Raw genomic sequence first — 20,133 nt, 5'->3', positions numbered from 1 at the left:
AAATATTTAAACGTAATTAACATTTAACTTATTAACAGTATACATTTGTTACCTGCAATGATAATACAACAAGGTGCAGGGTTACTATGTGTAAGTTGCAGACTGTGATTTGCGTAAAGGAGGGGGAAAAGTCTGTGGCATTGAAAGTCTGATGGCAGTAGGCAGGAAGGATCTCTGATGGAGCTCTGTGGGGCACCCAGGCGAGTCTCCCGCTTAACCTGATCCTCTGCCTGACCAGAGTTATCATGCAGTGGATGAGAGGTCTCGTCCACGGTGGCCAGCAGTTCGGTCACCTTCCTGTTCCCTGAAGCCACTCTTACCAAGTCAAGGTCTGCCTCCAGCAGTTTGTCCATCCTGTCAGCCTCCGCGGCTTTGAGGCTGCTTCCGAAGCACACAACGCAAAAAACTGGTTTACGAGCCTCCGGGGCTTGGGCCCTTACGTATGCTATGCTGCATCGGTGATCCCAGGCCTGTCCATCTTGCCAAGGTCATCCAGGGGCACCCCCAGGCATTTATAGGATTGCACCAGTTCCCCATGGATAGTCACAGAGGTGACGGGGGCCTTTGTCTATCACCGACGTCCTGGTTTTCCCTGTGTTGAGCTGCAGATGGTTTCGGCTGCTGCACCACTTAGTAAAGTCACCAACCAGTCTTTTATGCATCCCCCCCACCCCCTCAACACATCCACCAATCACAGAGACATCCGAAAACGTCTGTGGGTGACAAGACAGAGTTGTACCATAAGTCAGATGTGCAGATGGTGAACAGGAAGTGAACAAGCACAGTCCCTTGGCCGTGTAACTAACCACCCCACGTGACACACAGTCCTTCAGCCTCACAGGCTGTGGTCTGCCAGTCAGGTAGTCTTTCACCCAACTGTCTCATTCATTGAAGGGCCGACATCCTGCACTGCAGTCTGTTCTGCAGGGGTGTCTATGTCCTCTAGCTGGGTTCTGGATGCACGGCCACAGAGAGATACTTATCTGTTCCTGAGACAGAAAATCATTCGAGGTTGAACGGCCTCCACTTCGCCTCAACTCCAAATGGGTCTCCAGTGACTCCTTGTGATTAGATTTTGCTGCCCTTCTCAATAGGCAAATTACAGTATTTTTGAACCGTCCTATAATTCCTTAGCCTCTTCTCACTTTCACGAGCACTAGGCCGGGATCCTTTAAGCGTACACATTGTGTGTGTATGCGTGGCTCACCCAATATGCAAATATAGATTTTCACACACACAAACAAAAAGGTTATTTAAGGGGAGAGGGTTTGAACTTTCTCTGGTGACCTTGAAAATGATCCTGTGTTTTCTTCCAGACTACTCTCGTTTAGACTAAACTGGCAAATATTATCATAATAATCCATGGTAACCCGCCCACGTGGTTCGGTCAGTCGTCCTGCTTACCCACATACTTTTTTAGATGGCTATTGAGATTCATGAGATACATATTACAAAATATTTTAAACACCTCATGCAAAGATGGCATTGCAGGAGAAGCTAATTGTTGTTTCAATGTTTTTGTCAGTCATCTTTCCACGACAAGCCTACAATATTGTGTCCACACACCTGATATCATCTGACCAAACGCAATGCCTTGATAATCACGCACCGTTACCTCTGTGATAGCCTTGGAGTGCGTAGCATTACTTTGATTAATATGAATTTTGTATAATATTACTAATAATGCAATACCGTAATGAGTGGTAAGTAATCTTGTGGAACATAAGAAACCTCAGTAACTTCACCTTCCTTTCATGAAATGTCCTTGTACTTGTTTATAGGATAGCTGGTGGAGGGATACATGCAATCAGCAAGTGCTAGTGTATGAGTATTGTCTTTGATGTATGTAGCCATGTCCGTGCCACTGCCGGGCTCTAAGGAAGGAGAATGCAGGAGGTTGGCGAACAGTCTTTTACTTGTGCCGATGCGCTGTGTGCATCACACACACATATACAAATACACACCACCATATTGCTCGGTTGGCGCCCTGCAGACAGCCTGGGCGTTCACTGGACGAACCCAGTGTCACGATGAGTGAGGGACCTCATTAAGCCCACCACACACGGCTGCGTCTGTCCCCGCGATGTAAAGCAACACCCCCCTCACGCCGCAATGTATTTATGTATTTGACCCCGTGTGATGCGTCTCCTTCCAGGAATGCCCCCTGCCAGTGGCACAGGCACACTGCAGATATACCTGATAGACATCAACGACAACGCGCCGCACGTCTTCCCCCCCGAGGTGGAGATGTGCGAGCGGCCCGAGCCCAACGGCATCAACATCACGGCCAGTGACCCCGACCTGATGCCCAACGCCGGCCCCTTTGCCTTCGAGCTGGCCAATCGGCCCCTGGACACCCGCCGCAACTGGACTCTCATGCGCCTCAACGGTCAGTATGGGCGCCGTATGGACCGGACCGACCAGGAACCCTAGTCCATTGGTTATATTTTATATCAACATATCCCATTAGCATGCTAGACTGTTAGCATGTGTGCTAATAATTCATTCATATTCATTAGTGTGATAACGGGGCACCTGTTCAACCACCCACATTTTCTTCAGAAAACCATCCAATAGTCTTAGTTGGATGTTCAATCTCAACCATGTGTTTTTAATTTTGTCTGACAGATAAAATCACAGAGATTTACCAACAGCGATTAGTAAAAAAAAAAAAGAAGATTTTCCCCATGACTTTTTTCCCATGATCCTCCGGTCCCCAGGCGAACAAGCTCAGCTGCGCCTGCGCATCGGCTTCCTGGAGAGCGGCATCTACACGGTGCCCGTCATCATCACGGACTCGGGCAACCTGCCCATGTCCAACACCTCCTACCTGCGCGTCAAGGTTTGCCAGTGTGACCAGCACGGGGACTGTGTGGACATGGAGCGCATCATCGCCGCCGGCCTGGGCACTGGGGCCATCATCGCCATCCTGATCTGTATCATCGTGATGCTGGGTGAGCCTTCCCTGTGTTCAGACACACGTGCGCCGTGCACGTATACAGACGCATAACCCCTCACAGTCCACAGAATAGGTAAGACGTGAGTTTCAAAGGCATCGAGCACTGCTCCTGAGATCCATTTCCTTCAGGGTTGATGCAAATTGACAATAGGAAATAAAGTCAGTCAATTTCAGGGTGGTCTGTAGCAGTGGTGCGACGGTGTGGATGACTTCCCACCAATGGATGTTCTTCTGAGAACCCTGCGGTGACTGGGAACACCGTATTAATAAAACATCATAGTGCGTATCTTTCTCTTCTGAATCAGCGCTGGTTGAGACCTCTGCTGCAGAATTGCGTTTTTATCAACTGATCATTCTTCCTATTAATTTCTCGGGTTAACACGGTTAAATTTGTTAAAACTGATGTTTGATTTTAATGAGACAAAAAGTGAAACTACAATATTACATAGGGTTGCTGCGTGGACGTAACTGGCTTTTGGATCCAACTCTGTTACGGAAGATCTTCAATGTAGCCAAAAGTTTTCGAGGACACGCAGCTTCCAGAGTACAAATAAGGTGGTTTAGACATCGTGCAACGGTTCCATGAAATTGCACAGCAGGACTAGCACTATTCACCCGCCAAGAAAAATCACACATGCACTATTGGGGGTGACCGATTGCCAGATAAGGAAAAAGAAAAACCTCCCTGTTCAGTTCATGTTTATTCAATAACCAATTGGTTCCATCCTACATTAGTAGATCATTATTAATACGCTTTATTAAAACAAACTAAAGAGAATATTAATACAAACTAAAACTGCAAGTGGTCTGGAGAGGCATTCAGAGCCGAGACGCACCGCCGGCCCCAGCGACCCCCCTTTACATACAGTGTGCGGGGGCCATCCCTCGGGGCCTAGGAGAGAAGTGTCCTCAAGTGAATTGGGGTGATCCAGGTCACAGGTCAACAGCATGTCAACCGTTTATGCGCCATTTTGAGTAAAAGCGTTTTGCTGAGCATTTCTTCAAATTGACACTGTGAACTAATTTTTGCCGCATTTGATCCAAAGCGTGCAAACTTCTTAAAAGGGGTGGCCTCTATGTGCCCAGCTAGTTTACAATGATAATCTTTGTGCGGAGTCTCTGTGAATACGTACTTATAGCAAAATTACGGTGGGGACGGTGTGAATAAAATCCCAACACTGGCGCATCCGACACTGGTGACCACGACCACCAAACTAAACACTACTCCAGAAGGTTCCAAGCAGAAAGTGCAGCACACATAAAGGCTTTTTTTTCCCCAAGAAAAGTCATTCGGCAAGGGTAGTCCTCTGAGTGTAGTCCTCTGAGTGTAGTCCATAAGGGCCTTGATTTCCTGTCCCTTAAGTGCTCAGGTCGGTAGACACTACCCCAGATGGATGACTATCGGTCGTGTTCGACCAGAGAAGCGTCCATTCAGCCCTTGACGAGCACTCTGCTCTGCAGTCTTTTAAATGACCCTGCTCCCGTCTCCCTGCTGCAGTGATGGTACTGATGTTTGTGATGTGGATGAAGAGGAGGGACAAGGAACGGCAGGCCAAGCAGCTGCTCATCGACCCAGAGGACGACGTGCGAGACAACATCCTAAAGTACGATGAGGAGGGGGGGGGAGAGGAAGACCAGGTAATTCACCTCTTTGTGTTTCTGATTGCCATTTGTCTCTGCCTTGATCTCTTTCTATGGCATACACATAGAAACACATAGACACACACACACGCACACATACACACACATACGGACACACTCGTACACATACACCCACATGCACACTCACATACACACAAATGCATACACCCAAGGGGTGTAACGATACGCGTATTCAAACCGAAATATTTCAGTACGGGTCTAATGGTTCGATGCGCGTTTCATTTTGGTACGTACCGAAATGAAAGAATTAAGTTTTTATTGATTATCAGACACTCTGTTAGTGTCTTGTCTTGTCCTGATGTTTTGTGTTGAGGACCACAATGGAAATAAGTCCTGGACTTTATTGTGTTTTTATCCTCAATTGTATTTGATGTCTTTTCATTTGTGTAAGGCATTTATTTGATACAATTTAATAAATTAAATCAAAATCAAATTGTTTAATAAAATAATAAAAACTGCTGTACCGAAAAACATACCGAACCGTGACTTAAAAACCGAGGTACGTACCGAACCGTGACTTTAGTGTATCGTTACACCCCTAATGCACACACACACACACACACACACACACACACACACACACATATACATACACACACATATACTCAGACACATACACATGTGCCCATATCTCTTCCTTTCTTTCTTCTCTATTCATATTGCTTCTTTTGTGTCAGTGTGTATTTATCTTGCAATATTGCATCAGTCTCTACTGTCCCATTCTCTAGAAGGCAAAAAATAGGCAAACATTTTCACATATTCATGGATGATAATAATAGAAACATGCATAGTTTGCAAAACGTAGGTTAAGTAAAAGTACTATATTATAATCAGGAAGTAGGGGAAAAGTGCTGTAAGTTGCCACATAAATGGTCCTCATTTATATAGTGCCTTTATCCAAAGCGCTTTACAGTGTTGACTGACATTCACCCATTCATGCACACATTCACACACCGACGGCAGAGTCAACCACACAGGGCGACAGCCAGCTCATCAGGAGCAATTAGGGTGAGGCGTCTTGCTCAGGGACACCACAACACTCAGCTAGGAGGAGCCAGGGATTGAACCAGCAACCTTGCGGTTACCAGCCAACCCGCTCTACCTCCTGAGCTAATGCAGCGCCACATCCAGCTCTCAACTACTCAAATGGCAGTGCATCCCTGGCTCAGAGAAAGAGTACAGATCACTGGTTTACTGAGGTGGAATGCAGGGGTATGGTACTGTTGGGCTTTTTATGTGTCGGTGAAATATAAAGTCAAAACACATTTTCAATCTCTTATAATCTATACTATTCTATCTGTCTGTGTGTCTATCTGTCTCTTGGAGCAATTCCCTCTCATCTGCTTGTGTTTATTTATTTATCATGAAAAGAGCAAGAGTGAGAGCAAAGGAGAGAACAAACATTTTTTGGCAAAGTACCTGTGTTTCACGCCCACCCACCATTACAGACACATTTCAAACCAAATAACCCAAACAAAATCCTGAATGAAACACTCCCAGTCGGGTGGTCGGGGGGGCGTAGAGGAGAAGGGACCGGAGCGTAGGTCTGGCTGCTCCAGACACCAGCTGTCTGAATGAATGAAGACCCAGTTAGAGTGACCAAAGTCTATGTGCGTCTAGCTTGCTAGAGGTCCAGCCATATGCAGGGGTACAATGGCCTTTTTTCCACTATACTGGCCCAGCTCGGCACGGTCAGACTCGGCGCAGCGCGTAATGGAATTTGCAATTTCCATTACCGGGCTCTCTGCTTGAAGGTGTGTCTTTAACGCATGGCCCGTCTTGCGTTGATGACACAACAACACTCACACTTTTATTGCCTCTTTAGTTGTATTTTATAGCCTTCCGTTAAATCAAATGATTCGTTTAAGCGACTTAGTATATATTTGGGTTGTTTAAGACGGACGGCGACACACCCAATTATATCCGTGATGAGGAATTCAGTTTGACGTTTTCCCCCTTTTTTGCTTCCTAATCTCAATAGCTCATTGAGAGCATATTCATTTTATATTTATCCTGTTCACACATTGGACAATTTTTTTCCCAGAATGCCAGACGATGTCCTTGATATAAGGAAAGAAAACGTGAATATCAATATCAATGATCTAGTAGTAGTGTGAAATATTGTCCAATGTCCAGTCTTTCCACCAAGACCAATCTGAAAGATATCTGTCCTCACTTTTTTATATTCACGGTATAGAAACCGGTATAGTATTCTATACAAGTTTTGATTGCTCGTCGACAGTTTTTTTTAATCTGCAATGCTCCTTGTCCATCATGAATTGAAACTCCCTCCCTCCATGATTATAACCATGTGTTACATGCACTGCCATGAATAGATTCCGTGGTTAAGTCCATCATAAAAAATATGGCTTCCTTCTCAAATTCCTGCCTACGTCCCACAGTAAACTTAACCCCCATCTAATCATACCTGATACAGCAGCAAACATTTACATCCCTCAAAACATTCCCAATCATTTTGTTTACATGATATTTTATCATATTATCTGATAATACAGAATTTTTGCCTGGAATCGGTGGATGGGTTTTAGCAATAGGAAGTAGAACATTGTTTTTCTCTAACTATGTGTTTGTGTGTGTGTGTGTGTGTGTGTGTGTGTGTGTGTGTGTACGTGCGTGCGTGCGTGCGTGCGTGCGTGCGTGCGTGCGTGCGTGCGTGCGTGCGTGTGTGCGTGCGTGGTGTGTGTGCTGTATACCGCCCTGCAGGACTATGACCTGAGTCAGCTGCAGCAGCCCGACGCGCTGGAGGCCGAGTGCGTGAAGGTGGGCATCCGGCGCCTGGACGAGAGGCCCCTGCACCACGACCACCAGTACCCCGTGCGCTCCGCCGCTCCCCACCCGGGGGACATCGGAGACTTCATTCACGAGGTGCGATTAGGCTCATTAACAAGTCTTTAGAGACTATTTGTTGTTTTTGAAAAGAAAGAAGGAAAGGAGGGAAGGAAGTAAAGCAGAACAAACAAACAAACACACAACGCACTCAGTAGAAGATCTACTTTTTGGTCCGCCCACAAAAAGCGGCAGCTCCCTCAAATCCCTCCATTGACCGCCTTTTGAACAGATAGCATGATAGGCTGACTGCATGATAATAATAACATATAGAAGGATGTTTGGCTAGTAGAAGGATAAGGACAAGCACCAAAGAGAGTCTTCAGACACAAGAGGTTTATAATGAGGCTAAGCAGGGCAGAGTGGGGTGGCAGACGGACAGACCTAATAGAAGTCTTAATTAGGCCTGCTAATGAGCTGGATTAGCCATCTTCAGATGTAGTCACAGTCTCGTTAATTCATTGGAGGTAAATCCACTGTGTTGAAATAATCCCAGAGACTTTGGGGCTGTTTCCCTGAGAGAGATCTCAGGGTTTTGCAGTTAAATTCATTGTCATTCCTGATTGCGCTGATTATCCCCCCTAAGGGGATGATGCAGACATTGCAGGAACTTGTTCGCCACATTCACACCTAGCGTGTGCGTGTTCCAGGCGTGATTTGCTATGGTATTCATAATTACATTTTTAATAGGGTTAGGGTTAACTCACACCCTAGCACTGACCATAACCATAATCCTGATGTTAATGCTATATTATATTGCTTATAACTGCATTAACTTATGGTAATTAATGGTAACTAGACCATTAGTTATCTGTTAATTAACTAGGACAATTTTGCAAAACAAAAATATAGATTGTAGGGCAGTGCAGCTTTTTGTAGCTTTTTTTTGCTACAGAAAGCTACGGACTCACTAATTACTATAGTTATTATAGTGTTGCCACCTTTTCTCTATTACTTTGTATATGAGTGTGTATGTACAACAATACTCATATTAATAGCATTAACAATAAACTTCAATCCCAAAAATCACACCTAATTAGTACACCCAGTCAGTATACCCAAGTTATTTTCAACCAAACAACAGAGATATAAATGCAGAGCCATCAAGCCTAAGTGGTAGTTTGCACCATTCACCTTCCCCACCACATTGTGTTTAGCTGGGGCTTCATTTGTAAACTTCATTAGCAGTGGTATTTAGACAGTCACTCCTACTGGTAATACATGATTAAAAGTTTGCAAAGTATAATTTGTCATCATTGTCAAAATCAAAGTCTTCCCTCCTATCGTGTGTGCGAGTGTGCGCATGTGTGTGTGTGTGTGTGTGTGTATGTGTGAGACAAGTTGTGAGTGTGTGTGTGTGTTTGTGTTTGAGACATGGTGTGTGTGTGTGTGTGTGTGTGTGTGTGTGTGTGTGTGTGTGTGTGTGTGTGTGTGAAGAAAAGTGCATCTACAGTGTGTTGTGCTGGATAAAGACATCTGCCAAACAGAACTCTGAATAATGAGGCAGGAGCTGTCAGACATGGCGAGTAGCTCTAGACAGCTTAATCCGCCAGACATGACAAGCCGACACTGCTCCAAAAGCCAAAAGTCTCTCTCTCTTCTCTCTCTCTCTATCCCTTTCTCCCTCTCTCCCTTTCGCTCTCTCTCTCTTTTTTTTTATTGGAAGTGGAAGGATGACTATAGGGTTTGTGTTTGTGTTATGTGCTGGGAGTGTATGTGTACAAAAATGGGTACATTAGTGTGTGTGTTTGCATGCGCACACAGATCTTTATATGTGGACTAGAAGGCTAGGTAATCTGCTGAATCTCCTCAGAGGAATAAACCCAGCATCTGTCCACCCTGACCCAAATCCTCCCCCCTCCAGCCCCTCATCCCTCCACTCCCTGCTCCCTCCTTCTCCCCCCTCCCTTCCTCCTCCCCCTCCTCCCTTGGTATCCCCCCCATTATATTCTCTCTCATGCCCCCTGCTGTTAGTTCAGCTTCCTGTCTATTAGGGATTGATAGATAGATGAGAAAACCGCAACCACACACTCGCACGCACGTCCTCTCAGGAATACAGGAGAATACAGAACAGATAGTCATGAAACTTGTTGTGAGTTGTTGTGTGTTGTTCTTGATTATGAGTTGGTCTGATGTCGCCCATGTCGGGATTCTCCATGTTGAATCGTACTGCTTAGTCTGTGATTGTGCATGTAACGTATAGGTGCTGACTCACGAATGTTGAAGCCGTCTCTGTGCCAGACTCACTGGTCTGCCCATCACCCCCATCTCATCATCAATACAAACGTTTGATTTCTAAAACAAATATTTGGCTTGTATGGGTATGATAATGAGAGGGCTTGAGGTGGTTTAGGGCTATGCTATAGCATCGCCTCAAGCCCATGAGAGGGCTTAAGGTGATTTAGGGCTATGCTAAAGAGAAAAGACTTGACATTATTCAAGGCGATGCTAACAAGAGGACCTGACGTGATTCAAGGCAATGCTAACGAGGGAACTTGACGTGATTCAAGGCAATGCTAACGAGGGAACTTGACGTGATTCAAGGCAATGTTAACAAGAGGACCTGACGTGATTCAAGGCGATGCTAACAAGAGGACCTGATGTGATTCAAGGCAATGCTAACGAGGGAACTTGACATAATTCAGGGCTACACTAACAAGGGGACCTGACATGATTCAGGACTACACTAACGAGGGAACTTGACGTGATTCAAGGCTATACTAATGAGGGAACTTGACGTGGTTCAGGGCTACACTAACGAGGGAACTTGACGTGATTCAAGGCTATACTAATGAGGGAACTTGACGTGATTCAGGGTTATACTAATGAGGGAACTTGACGTGATTCAGGACTACACTAACGAGGGAACTTGACGTGATTCAAGGCTATACTAATGAGGGAACTTGACGTGATTCAGGGTTATACTAATGAGGGAACTTGACGTGATTCAGGACTACACTAACGAGGGAACTTGACGTGATTCAAGGCTATACTAATGAAGGAACTTGACGTGGTTCAGGGCTACACTAACAAGGGAACTTGACGTGATTCAGGGTTATACTAATGAGGGAACTTGACGTGTCTTGTGCTGCAGGGCCTCAAGGCGGCGGACAACGACCCGGCGGCGCCGCCCTACGACTCCCTGCTGGTGTTCGACTACGAGGGCAGCGGCTCAGCGGCCGGCTCCCTCAGCTCCCTGCACTCGTCCTCCAGCTGCGGGGACCAGGAGTACGACTACTTGGGGGATTGGGGCCCCCGCTTCCGCAGGCTGGCCGACCTGTACGGGGGCGGCAGCGACGACTAGGTTCGCAGCGCTCCGTCGCCGCTCCGGTCACTCCTACCCTGCCCCCACCTGCCTACCTACCTCCCCCTTCCCCCCCCCACCCCGGTCCTCCGATTCACTCCAGTGTGATCAGGATAGTCGAGGAGGAGGAGGAGGGGTAGGGGAAAGGGTGGGCACTGGGATGGGTGGGAACGATGGAGGTGTCAGACGTGGGAGTGAGGGAAGGGGAGGTGCTGCACAACAGGGGGACGGGGGAAAGTAGTGATCAGAGGTGCTGTGGGGGTAGACGGGGGGGGGGGGGGGCAGGGGGTGGTGATTGGTATTGATGGAAGGGATCATTAAGGACATGATGCGGGAATGAAACTTGTGTGGATTCTCTAGAGGACAGCATGCAGAGGGACTGCACTGTCGAGGACGTCTGATGAATAACAACGAAAACATGGTGAGGAGCGAAAGGACCGCGATGCGGCGGCTGACTTTCTAGCACGCCCGGCATTTCCATGACAGTGGGACTGAGGAGCAGTCGAACGCCAATGCTAGCGTTCATGTAAGCTGATCCGGCGGATGTGAGTGTATGCTATGACTGGCATCGGGGGACCCTCGTGATGCAAGTGGATATGCTTCCTGGAAGCAGCTAGCTAGGAGCGCTCACGGGGGCCCTGAGGAGCTTAAGGTTAACAGCAGATGAGGATTGCAAGTGCACAGCACCTAGCCATGCTAAAGACGCTCATTTTACACTTGAAACTCACAGTACAGAAGCACTGGGTTAAAATGTGCCTTTTTGTACATTTTTTTGATTGTGTTGGTTGTTTTGTTTTCAATGCTTTGAAGCTCCTGAACTTTTGCAATTTTGGCAATTGACTGTAAATGAAAATGTGTTGCCAGGAATCTGTCTGTTTCTGTTTGCTTGGTGTGTGTGTGTGTGTGTGTGTGCGTGTGCGTGCGTGCGTGCGTGCGTGCGTGCGCGTGTTTGACTGTTTTTTGCATGTGTCTGTGGGCATGTTTGGGTCATATCCCATTGCCAGAGTGTGTTTTTGTGTGTATAAACCATTTCCACAGAGAAACACTGGATTGAAGCTTCAAAGGACAAACCCTGTGTGAGAGACAGCTTTGGAAATGGCACCAGACAAAAATAAATACAACTCTTCTGCACAACAGGGAATTGCTAGACATCCCATTAATTTGCATCTGATCCCATTACTACGTTGACCACAGACCTGTTTAGTTCTTCCACATTCTGTTGTTGCCTGACCATTTAATTTCTCAAACACAAACGAGGGCAAACAAGGTCTTTCTGACAAACTGCAGATGCCTGTGTCCTTCCTTCATGACTTTCAAAAGACCACTCTGATACTCTGAGTAGATGTTACAGGTGTAACAATACTATCTCTTAATACAAATATCATTCTTTAATAATTACAATTTCAATATCCCAATTGGATTTCTGAATGTATACAGGTAGTAAAAGAGATAAAGACAAAAAGCGAAAAGTATTGCGACACAAATTCTCGCTATAGTGTTTTTTCTACAACCAGGAAAATCGATAGTTTCACCCCATTTGAGTGTTAGCAGAGTGTGTTGTGTTAGAAATCAATTACGGTCAATTCAGCCAATTCAGCAAACAAAGATTTGAGCTGAACACAAAGTGGTATGTAAGAGTGCATTCTTTTTTTTATCAACTGGACCTTTTCCAAAGCTATAGAGAACATGTGAATAGTGATCCCAGAATTGTTGTTTATTTTGTGCTCTTTTGACTGTAATCACAACAGTTATGCAGCTGACAAGTACGGTAGTCACCTGTTCGTGTTTTGTTGCACAATTTTTAAATACAAAAACTGATTTGGTCTGCTAATGATATGCCTTTGCATTTGCTGTATCTCCTGATTGGCTTGTCACTGTAAATTTATAGAAAATGTACATATTGTTTTTTTATGTTATGTTACTTTGTTATTTTTCTTGGATATGGTCCATGAAAAAGACATGCTATCTTGTGTATGTATAAGTTGGATTACAAATTAAAACATTTTTGCATGTTTTCCTCTTTCGTTATTACACTACAACATTTCCAAAGGACCACGATACTATATATTGTGTATTGTATGATGGAGAACATATTCCAGGGTACAATGCAATATAAACGGCAATTACCAATACCTCATAGATTTCTCACCAGAAAAAAGTAGGGTTACACAAGATTAACAAGCATGAATTGTATTTGATTACATTGCATCTGAAATGTGTAACAGTATATAAGTGTAATATTGCTTACTTCCACCCAACCACTGCGTCGTCTGATATCTGGAGCAGAAATAAATCAAGAAACCTTTTATGTTGTTTGAATAAAATGGAAATAGTCTTGGCCTTTGGGACAAACATTTTGCCCATTAAATAAAGCATCAGTTCACAAGGCTTACATTCTTGATATACAGAATAAACATGTCAAACCAAAACATTTCGTAACCACTTTGACAAGTACTTTCGATAATACAGGTTTAAAACTCAAACAATGCAGTACAAAATACCAATATATAATGATTAATTGCAAACAATCATACAGACTGATTAACGTATCAGTTACAATAACAGAATGGTTTGTTATCTTAACCGGGCCAGGCCAATGAGAGCTCAACAAAGAAAATTAATTTTATTATAGACGGACAGACAAACACCTCCTCCCTTTGACACAGTCAACAATGCAAGTTTAATCATAAAGAAAACAAAGCAAATTACTTGTAGGATACATCTTGCGATGCACCTGGACATATCTTCAGTGTTGTATCCTGGGTTCAGATGTTTCAGGTATTGCAACAGACACCCTCGCCCAGGCGACCCAGCTTTATTGATTGAGTCCCTGCTTGTGTTAAATCCACAGAAGCTCAGGCCATCGACAACTTCTCTTCAACGCAGCCGGTTTTATGCAGTCCTTTACAGGTTGTGGCCCCTCTGCCCTCTGGTCTGCTTTTTGGACTTTGTCTTGTGATATTTAGAGGAGCGTTTTTTGGAGCATATGGCCGATCCACCCCCATCTACTCTTTGGATTGTTTTCTCGAGATGGGCCTGGCCCATCTATTTCCACTGGCCTTACACCTTCTTGGACTTTATCAAGTTTTATCTTTTGAGTATGAGGTGGTCTACGAAATGTATTGATGACAACTTAGTGGCAGAGCTTAAGTCAATGGTTGGGAACCACTGCCTTGTGGATCATTTCCATCCCTCTGGATTTTTCTCATCTTGCCAGATTTTTTGAATAGGCAGAACAGCATGTCGGCAGAAGTATTCTGGTTTGCGTGATGGCCTTGGCAGGGATCCCCCTTGTTCAGGAGACAGATTTCCTAATCTCTTGTCTTGCTTATTCAGGTTTATTTGAAGATCTACTTCTGCTGGAGGGATCTTGGGTGGTCCTGGAGAGTTGGTCTGTTCAGTAGCTCCTAGAATGCTCTTCCCATCTCACCAGTTGGTCGTCCTGTGTGGTTAGTGTTGTTCCATTTTTATGGTTGATAGTTTCCTCTTATATACAAATGTGGTGGTTTTCTGTCCTTTGGTCCTTGGAGACCCAGGTGGCGTTGTTGATTGTTTTGTTGGGGATACCAAACTTCCATTATTGATTGGCAGAGATTGGTGCCCAGTTGGTGTTTTCCCCTGACTTTCTCAAAACCGCTGTCCAATTTTTGCATTGAGGTCTACCGTCAGGAGTGTTACCTCCTTTTCTTTCTGTTTGTAAATAACCTTTTGTAGTAAGTTGTAGAAATACTTTCACCTCTTCCTCCTTGTCTATTGGTGATGCATAGTATGTATGATTTTCATCTTCTTGTTGTCGAATGTAGCATCAATTATTCTCGGGCCAGCTGCCTTCCAGCCAACGAGAGCTTGTTGGGCTTCATTTGCGGGCATAAGAGCCACTCCTTCAGTGTGTGGGGAATTGTCCATTTAGTGGGACTTTTAATGAAGCTGAATGAATGATTTGGTTTATAAAGCATCTGCCAAATTATGGTACAAATTCTAAGTCTATATTGTTATGGGCGGAATGGTAAATAAGCCACGCCTAAAGGGTTTGTTTCACCCAGGTCAACCTTCAATCTTTATCGGTATGGACAGAATGGTAAAGAAGTCACACATATAGGGTCGGACTTATCTCAGACCCATATAACTTCATGTGGTGTTGTGTTGACCACTCATGTGTAGAAGCAGCCGTTAGCACTAAACGTATGTGGTCCAATGAGCTACTAATGTTAGCTTTAATATTGTGTGGTCTAATAAGGCATGGAATAAATTAATTTACATGAATTGCTTGTCCATCATATTCACAGACACAGTGTTACTTATTATAGCTCCACCCCAAGTGCGTAAATGCAATACTTGATATAAGTATTGCATATAAGTACTGAATATAAGTTCTTAAATAATATAAGTGCTTAAATAATTAATGCTGGAGAAAAGCTGGGAGACAGGGAGCAGAGAGGGAGGTTTTTGTTTTGGGTTGTTTATCTTCAAACTTTCTTCTGCTCCTCTCTGTTCTGTACTACTCTCAAATCTTACCTTAAGCAGCCTTAAAGCTGGGGAAGGCAACTTTGGAGAATCCAGGCTACCTATCTAGTTAGCTTGATTTTGAAAGGATACAACTAGTGACTGTGAATGCAGGTCAATGATCTAAAAAGATTGACTTAGAAAGGTAGCCGGAAGTCTGTTCCCAACAAGTACTATGGTCTGTAGCCTAGGCCCTTCACCAGGACTGCCAAACCATTTTTTATCCCAGATCGACTTATACAGTTGCCAGTATTACATATAGCCTGCACACATTGCCAGATTGACAACTTCCCTGCTAATGTTTTCCTCTGCTCACTCTCTGCTACTTGATTCCTCTCACTCCCTCAACCACACCCACTTACTACGCACACACATCACACACTACCCTCCCCTCCTATGCATTTTGAGCAACGTTTGTTCAGTTTGCCATCACATATTTTTGATCCGGTATTTGAGAAAACAAATAGCTGAAGTGAAAGTTCTGTCACTGACTACACAACTGAACTCTCCCAAAAGTTAGAAAATTATAGGAAACAATCGGCACTAGGGAACGGGAGTGTCAGTTCAAGATGAAAAGGAACAAGCAATGGTGGCGCTGAAGGAATGTTTCGCTACAGAGCAGATCAAAAATATGCACGGAAGTCTACTCTACTACTACTAAGATGATTTTGTTTTACTTTCAACTGGATTTGAGACTGAAGAGAGCAAGAGAGTCAAGTTGTTATTAAATCAGATTGGCAGGAGTATTTTTAACAGTGGACGGTGTGACATTTTTTAATTGTAATATTCCCTAGCGATACATTTTTACTGTAATACTCTCACATAGCCATATCCAGTAGCACCAAGCATAGTTTAGAGGTAATTTCCCCTCCTAATCGCCTGAGGGCAGCACTGAACACATGACAAAGTTATAAAACATTTACACTAGGGGCAGCAACGGACACACACAGGAAGTGAGAAAACCCAAAGAAGAACACCTGGGATACATAAACTCAGACTCCGCCTTTGGAAAACAGAATCTCTCAGCAGCGTATCCTGCATGCTAAGCTCTGAGACGCTCCGCGCGTGTTATTTACCATTCCTCTCCTTTTGTTTCATAGACGATAGACAATAGACCAATAACCTTAACCAAATAAAGTGAGTTAAAAGCGATCCTGTCTCGGCGGCCTTTCCTGGACCAAAATCCACAACAACGGCTGTGCCCTTATGTTGAAATCCATTGCTGACCAGCCAAGGCCACACAGATACTTAATGTGAAACAGAAACTTAAAAGAAAATGGTCTCACAAGACTAAGTACCTCTTTAAGACCTTTTCTTGAACATTGGCATATCACTGGCGGTTACTTTGGCCTATGAACACATTTTCCCCTTTCATTGCGGAGATATTCTACAGAAGAAAAATAATTATTTAGTGGATGCGATTGAATGAAGCTTTCAGAAGGGGATTTACTGTACATTGTGAAAGCTGCAACCTAAAACTTAACATAAAAAAAAACTTTCTAATTTTTCAAAGTCACACTGCCTCTTAATCACAGTCAACTTCAATGATGAATAAAAACAGCATTTTATAATTGGCCTTTAACAAACAGTGTTGTGTGCCGCAAAGCAGGCAGCATGTGGAGCAAGTTTCAATCGAAAGTGAACAGGAATAACAACTAAGAACGTTTAATCATATAACAAGATGACAATGTAGCAGCTTGTCATTTTTGCAATGACATTTGAAACATACTGCTAGTGATCTAATCAGCTTAGAGCGAGGGGGTGAAGTGGGCGATCAAGGACTTCCCATTCAAAACCCTTTTGAATATCATTAGCAGCAGAAACAGGCCTGTCAATGTGATTAAGTAATATTAACATTGTCTAATCACGCTGCCTGCAATCACTTCCAAAACCATATCAGTCTCAATATGGCATTAACAAAGCGCATTGAGAAATAACTATTTTCCACTCGTTTTAGAAAGATAATTTTTCACCACTAGTCGGGAGGCACAAAATAAGGCATGAGATCTAACAATTTGACAATAGGGTTTTTACGTCGATTCACATTGCAATGACTGCCTCAATTTGGGAATAATAGGCACATTGGAATGTTATTTATAATGTAGCCAAATAATGTTGTTTTGGTCATTGTTCAGTAATTAATCATGAAATTATTTCTCATTGACATTTGTTTGTTTGAAACTGTCACAGCAATGTAGACGTGGCAAAACAAAGTTATTGTTAGGCTAGGTTGCGATATATTTGAGTTAGATTATACTATAACTTTCTTGAGTCCTCAAAAACAGAAATCCCATGATGCATTCTGATGTACAAGCTTCCTGATCTGAGTGGCACTTGCCTGATCGTAAACAGTTTACAGCAGAGCCAGGCGGTTGACATTTAAGCCCTGTCCACATGGGCGAAAGCAATCCGTTTTCCTTTGATGCGTTTCAGGAATATATCTGTAAAGACGGACTCGTTGCAAAAACGAGTCTATCTTCAGTCTGTACAGACTTAACATACTTCAAATTGAGAAAGGTGTTTTATCCAGTGACTCATGGCCCTTTTGTCAGCCAGGAAGCAAAATAACAAGCAAGAATCATTGCTCTCAAAGTCCTAAATTACGACAAATTGCGAGTTTCTTGACTTGCAAAATTACATTTTAAATTTACATACATCATAGACATCATCATGGCACAATTCAAAATGAATAAATAAATATTTTTCTCTCTCTGTTGACTACCATACATATTTTTAGAAGGTTCCTTAGGGGACAGTGATGGGGCTTGACTTATGCTCTCTATACCCCTACATAACTTAAATGTCAATGCCCTGTTGGAGTCCTAAAGATCCCCTCACCCCCGTACAGAGATTCCAACCCTCTGAACTCATCATGTTAGCTGCCAAACGCAGCATAGCTTACATGCACTTATTCATGGGAAACTCAAAAGCAATTAAACTAGCACAAACTCAATTTCTGAGTAAAAGAAAGACACATTGTCAGTCCTCAGTGGAGGGAAGTCCTTGTAAGTGTGACTCACAAAGATCCATGGGCAGTAGGAACAATCCATGTATCTGAACAATTAGCAATTGAAGACCACTCCACTGCAACTCCTTCACTCACTCAACAAAGAAAAGTGAGTCACGTGCACCAATGTGTGCACACAGACATATCAAAGCATGGTTGTGGGAGTTTTGTCTCTCAATTGTAAAGAGGAATCCTGACATTTCACCAAATTACATCCTATTATTTAAAAACGTTCTTGGCTCACCAGGCCTGAATTTCATTATGTTTTATCTTTCTTGAAGGTCTCAAAGGCATCAAAGGTGAATTGAGTAAAGAGTGTGTCTAATACTGTAGACGGCTTCCAAACAAGTTGGGTTTACTTTAAAACAATTTAGAAAAGCATATCTCTGCTATCACACAATTTATAAAAATAAACCATCGTGGCAATTGTTGAAAAGGTAAGCTACAGCAGCCTCTTCATGGTGATATTCAGATGTGTGATACATGTAAAAGTGCTTAGAATTTACAATTTGTACTATTGTTCTTTATTTCCAAAGTTGCTTATGAAAATAACCTTCAAATATGAATTTGAAAAAAAGATGAATACACACAATCAAGTAGGCCTATCAATAAATGAGCCCTGCATCCGTAACCACACCCTTATTTGTGAAAATAGTTTATGCATTTTTTTTTCCCAAAATGTGTGTAAATTGACAATATGGAAAAGCCAAGGGTGATTGTAAATACAAAGAAATGGTCATGGAAACTTGACAGTTCAAGACCCTTGACTCAACACAATAGCATCTCGCAGAATGCTTGGCCCAAAGACTGCACTGTTAGTCCCTCAACTCCCCAGGGGGCAAACTGCAAATTAACACATTCATTGATTCATAAATAAATTCATAAATAAAATACACAAACACTATAAGTGCTACTAAGAGAAGACTATGTTGGGAAGTCCTCATGGGGTAATCCCTTATCCCACAAAACACACCACTACCTTTGGCAACTCATCCTTGGGTGCTTCGAGGCAAATGAAAACACTTTTATCACAACAGTGACAAAGTAGGACAGTGACAGACACACAGCTTTTATTTTTCGGGAGACATGTGGAGTCTCCCATTCTCATTCTCTTTCACTCTCTCTCTCTTTCCTTCACTCATCCATTCAATGGCAGCTGCAGCTAATAGCCAGTCTAGCGTAGCGGGAACATCATCTCTGCTGAACTGAACCCCTGACATATTTTAACTTACTATATGGGTGCTTGCATACATTATGTATCGGTGTGTGTGTGTGTGTGTGTGTGTGTGTGTGTGTGAACACATTCCTATTCTCCAGTCTAATGAAGCTGGCTGACAGGTTGCTTTGCTGCAGGACCCACGAGAGGCCAGGGGGGTTGAGCACACTATGACACTAATTGTAGATACCCTTGAATGAACCATTCAGAGCATATTATTTCTGCAGAGAGAGAGAGAGAGAGTGTGTTGTGTGTGTCATAGCTCATGGAGGATGAAGAGAGAACGTTGAGATGGGATTCATAATAAACATCCACCAACCTTGACTTGGCTTGGATTGCAGTAGTGGAGTTGGCTTCGATTGCAGTAGTGGAGTTGGCTTGGAGTGCAGTAGTGGAGTTGGCTCAGAGTGCAGTAGTTGAGCTGGCTGGGACTCGGCGTGCAGTAGTGGAGCTGGCTGGGAGTGCAGTAGCTGGCTGGGAGTGCATTAGCTGGCTGGGAGTGCAGTAGCTGGCTGGGAGTGCAGTAGTGGAGCTGGGAGTGCAGTAACGGAGCTGGCAGGGAGTGCAGCAGATTATATTTACCAAAGTGGACAACTGAAAAAGGAATTAGACCACAATGAAACAATTACAGCATT

General features: G+C 43.7%; 1 protein-coding gene across 2 annotated transcripts in view; it reads left to right on the top strand.

Annotated features, from left to right (window-relative positions):
* LOC311353025 (cadherin-2-like) overlaps window positions 1-10,886 on the top strand; it is a 54,741-nt gene extending 43,855 nt beyond the window's left edge. For both annotated transcript variants that reach the window (XM_084472862.1, XM_084472861.1), the window contains exons 12-16: window positions 2,156-2,389; window positions 2,721-2,954; window positions 4,458-4,597; window positions 7,346-7,507; window positions 10,563-10,886. In XM_084472862.1, coding sequence (XP_084328988.1) covers window positions 2,156-2,389; window positions 2,721-2,954; window positions 4,458-4,597; window positions 7,346-7,507; window positions 10,563-10,772 — 980 coding nt within the window. In that variant the 3' untranslated portion in view covers window positions 10,773-10,886. The remainder of the gene's footprint in view (window positions 1-2,155; window positions 2,390-2,720; window positions 2,955-4,457; window positions 4,598-7,345; window positions 7,508-10,562) is intronic.
* Window positions 10,887-20,133: the final 9,247 nt, after the last annotated feature.

The sequence above is a fragment of the Micromesistius poutassou genome (assembly GCF_964030765.1).
Source record: "Micromesistius poutassou genome assembly, chromosome: 9".
NCBI classification, from domain to species: domain Eukaryota; kingdom Metazoa; phylum Chordata; class Actinopteri; order Gadiformes; family Gadidae; genus Micromesistius; species Micromesistius poutassou.
This window is presented reverse-complemented; position numbering and strand designations above follow the sequence as displayed.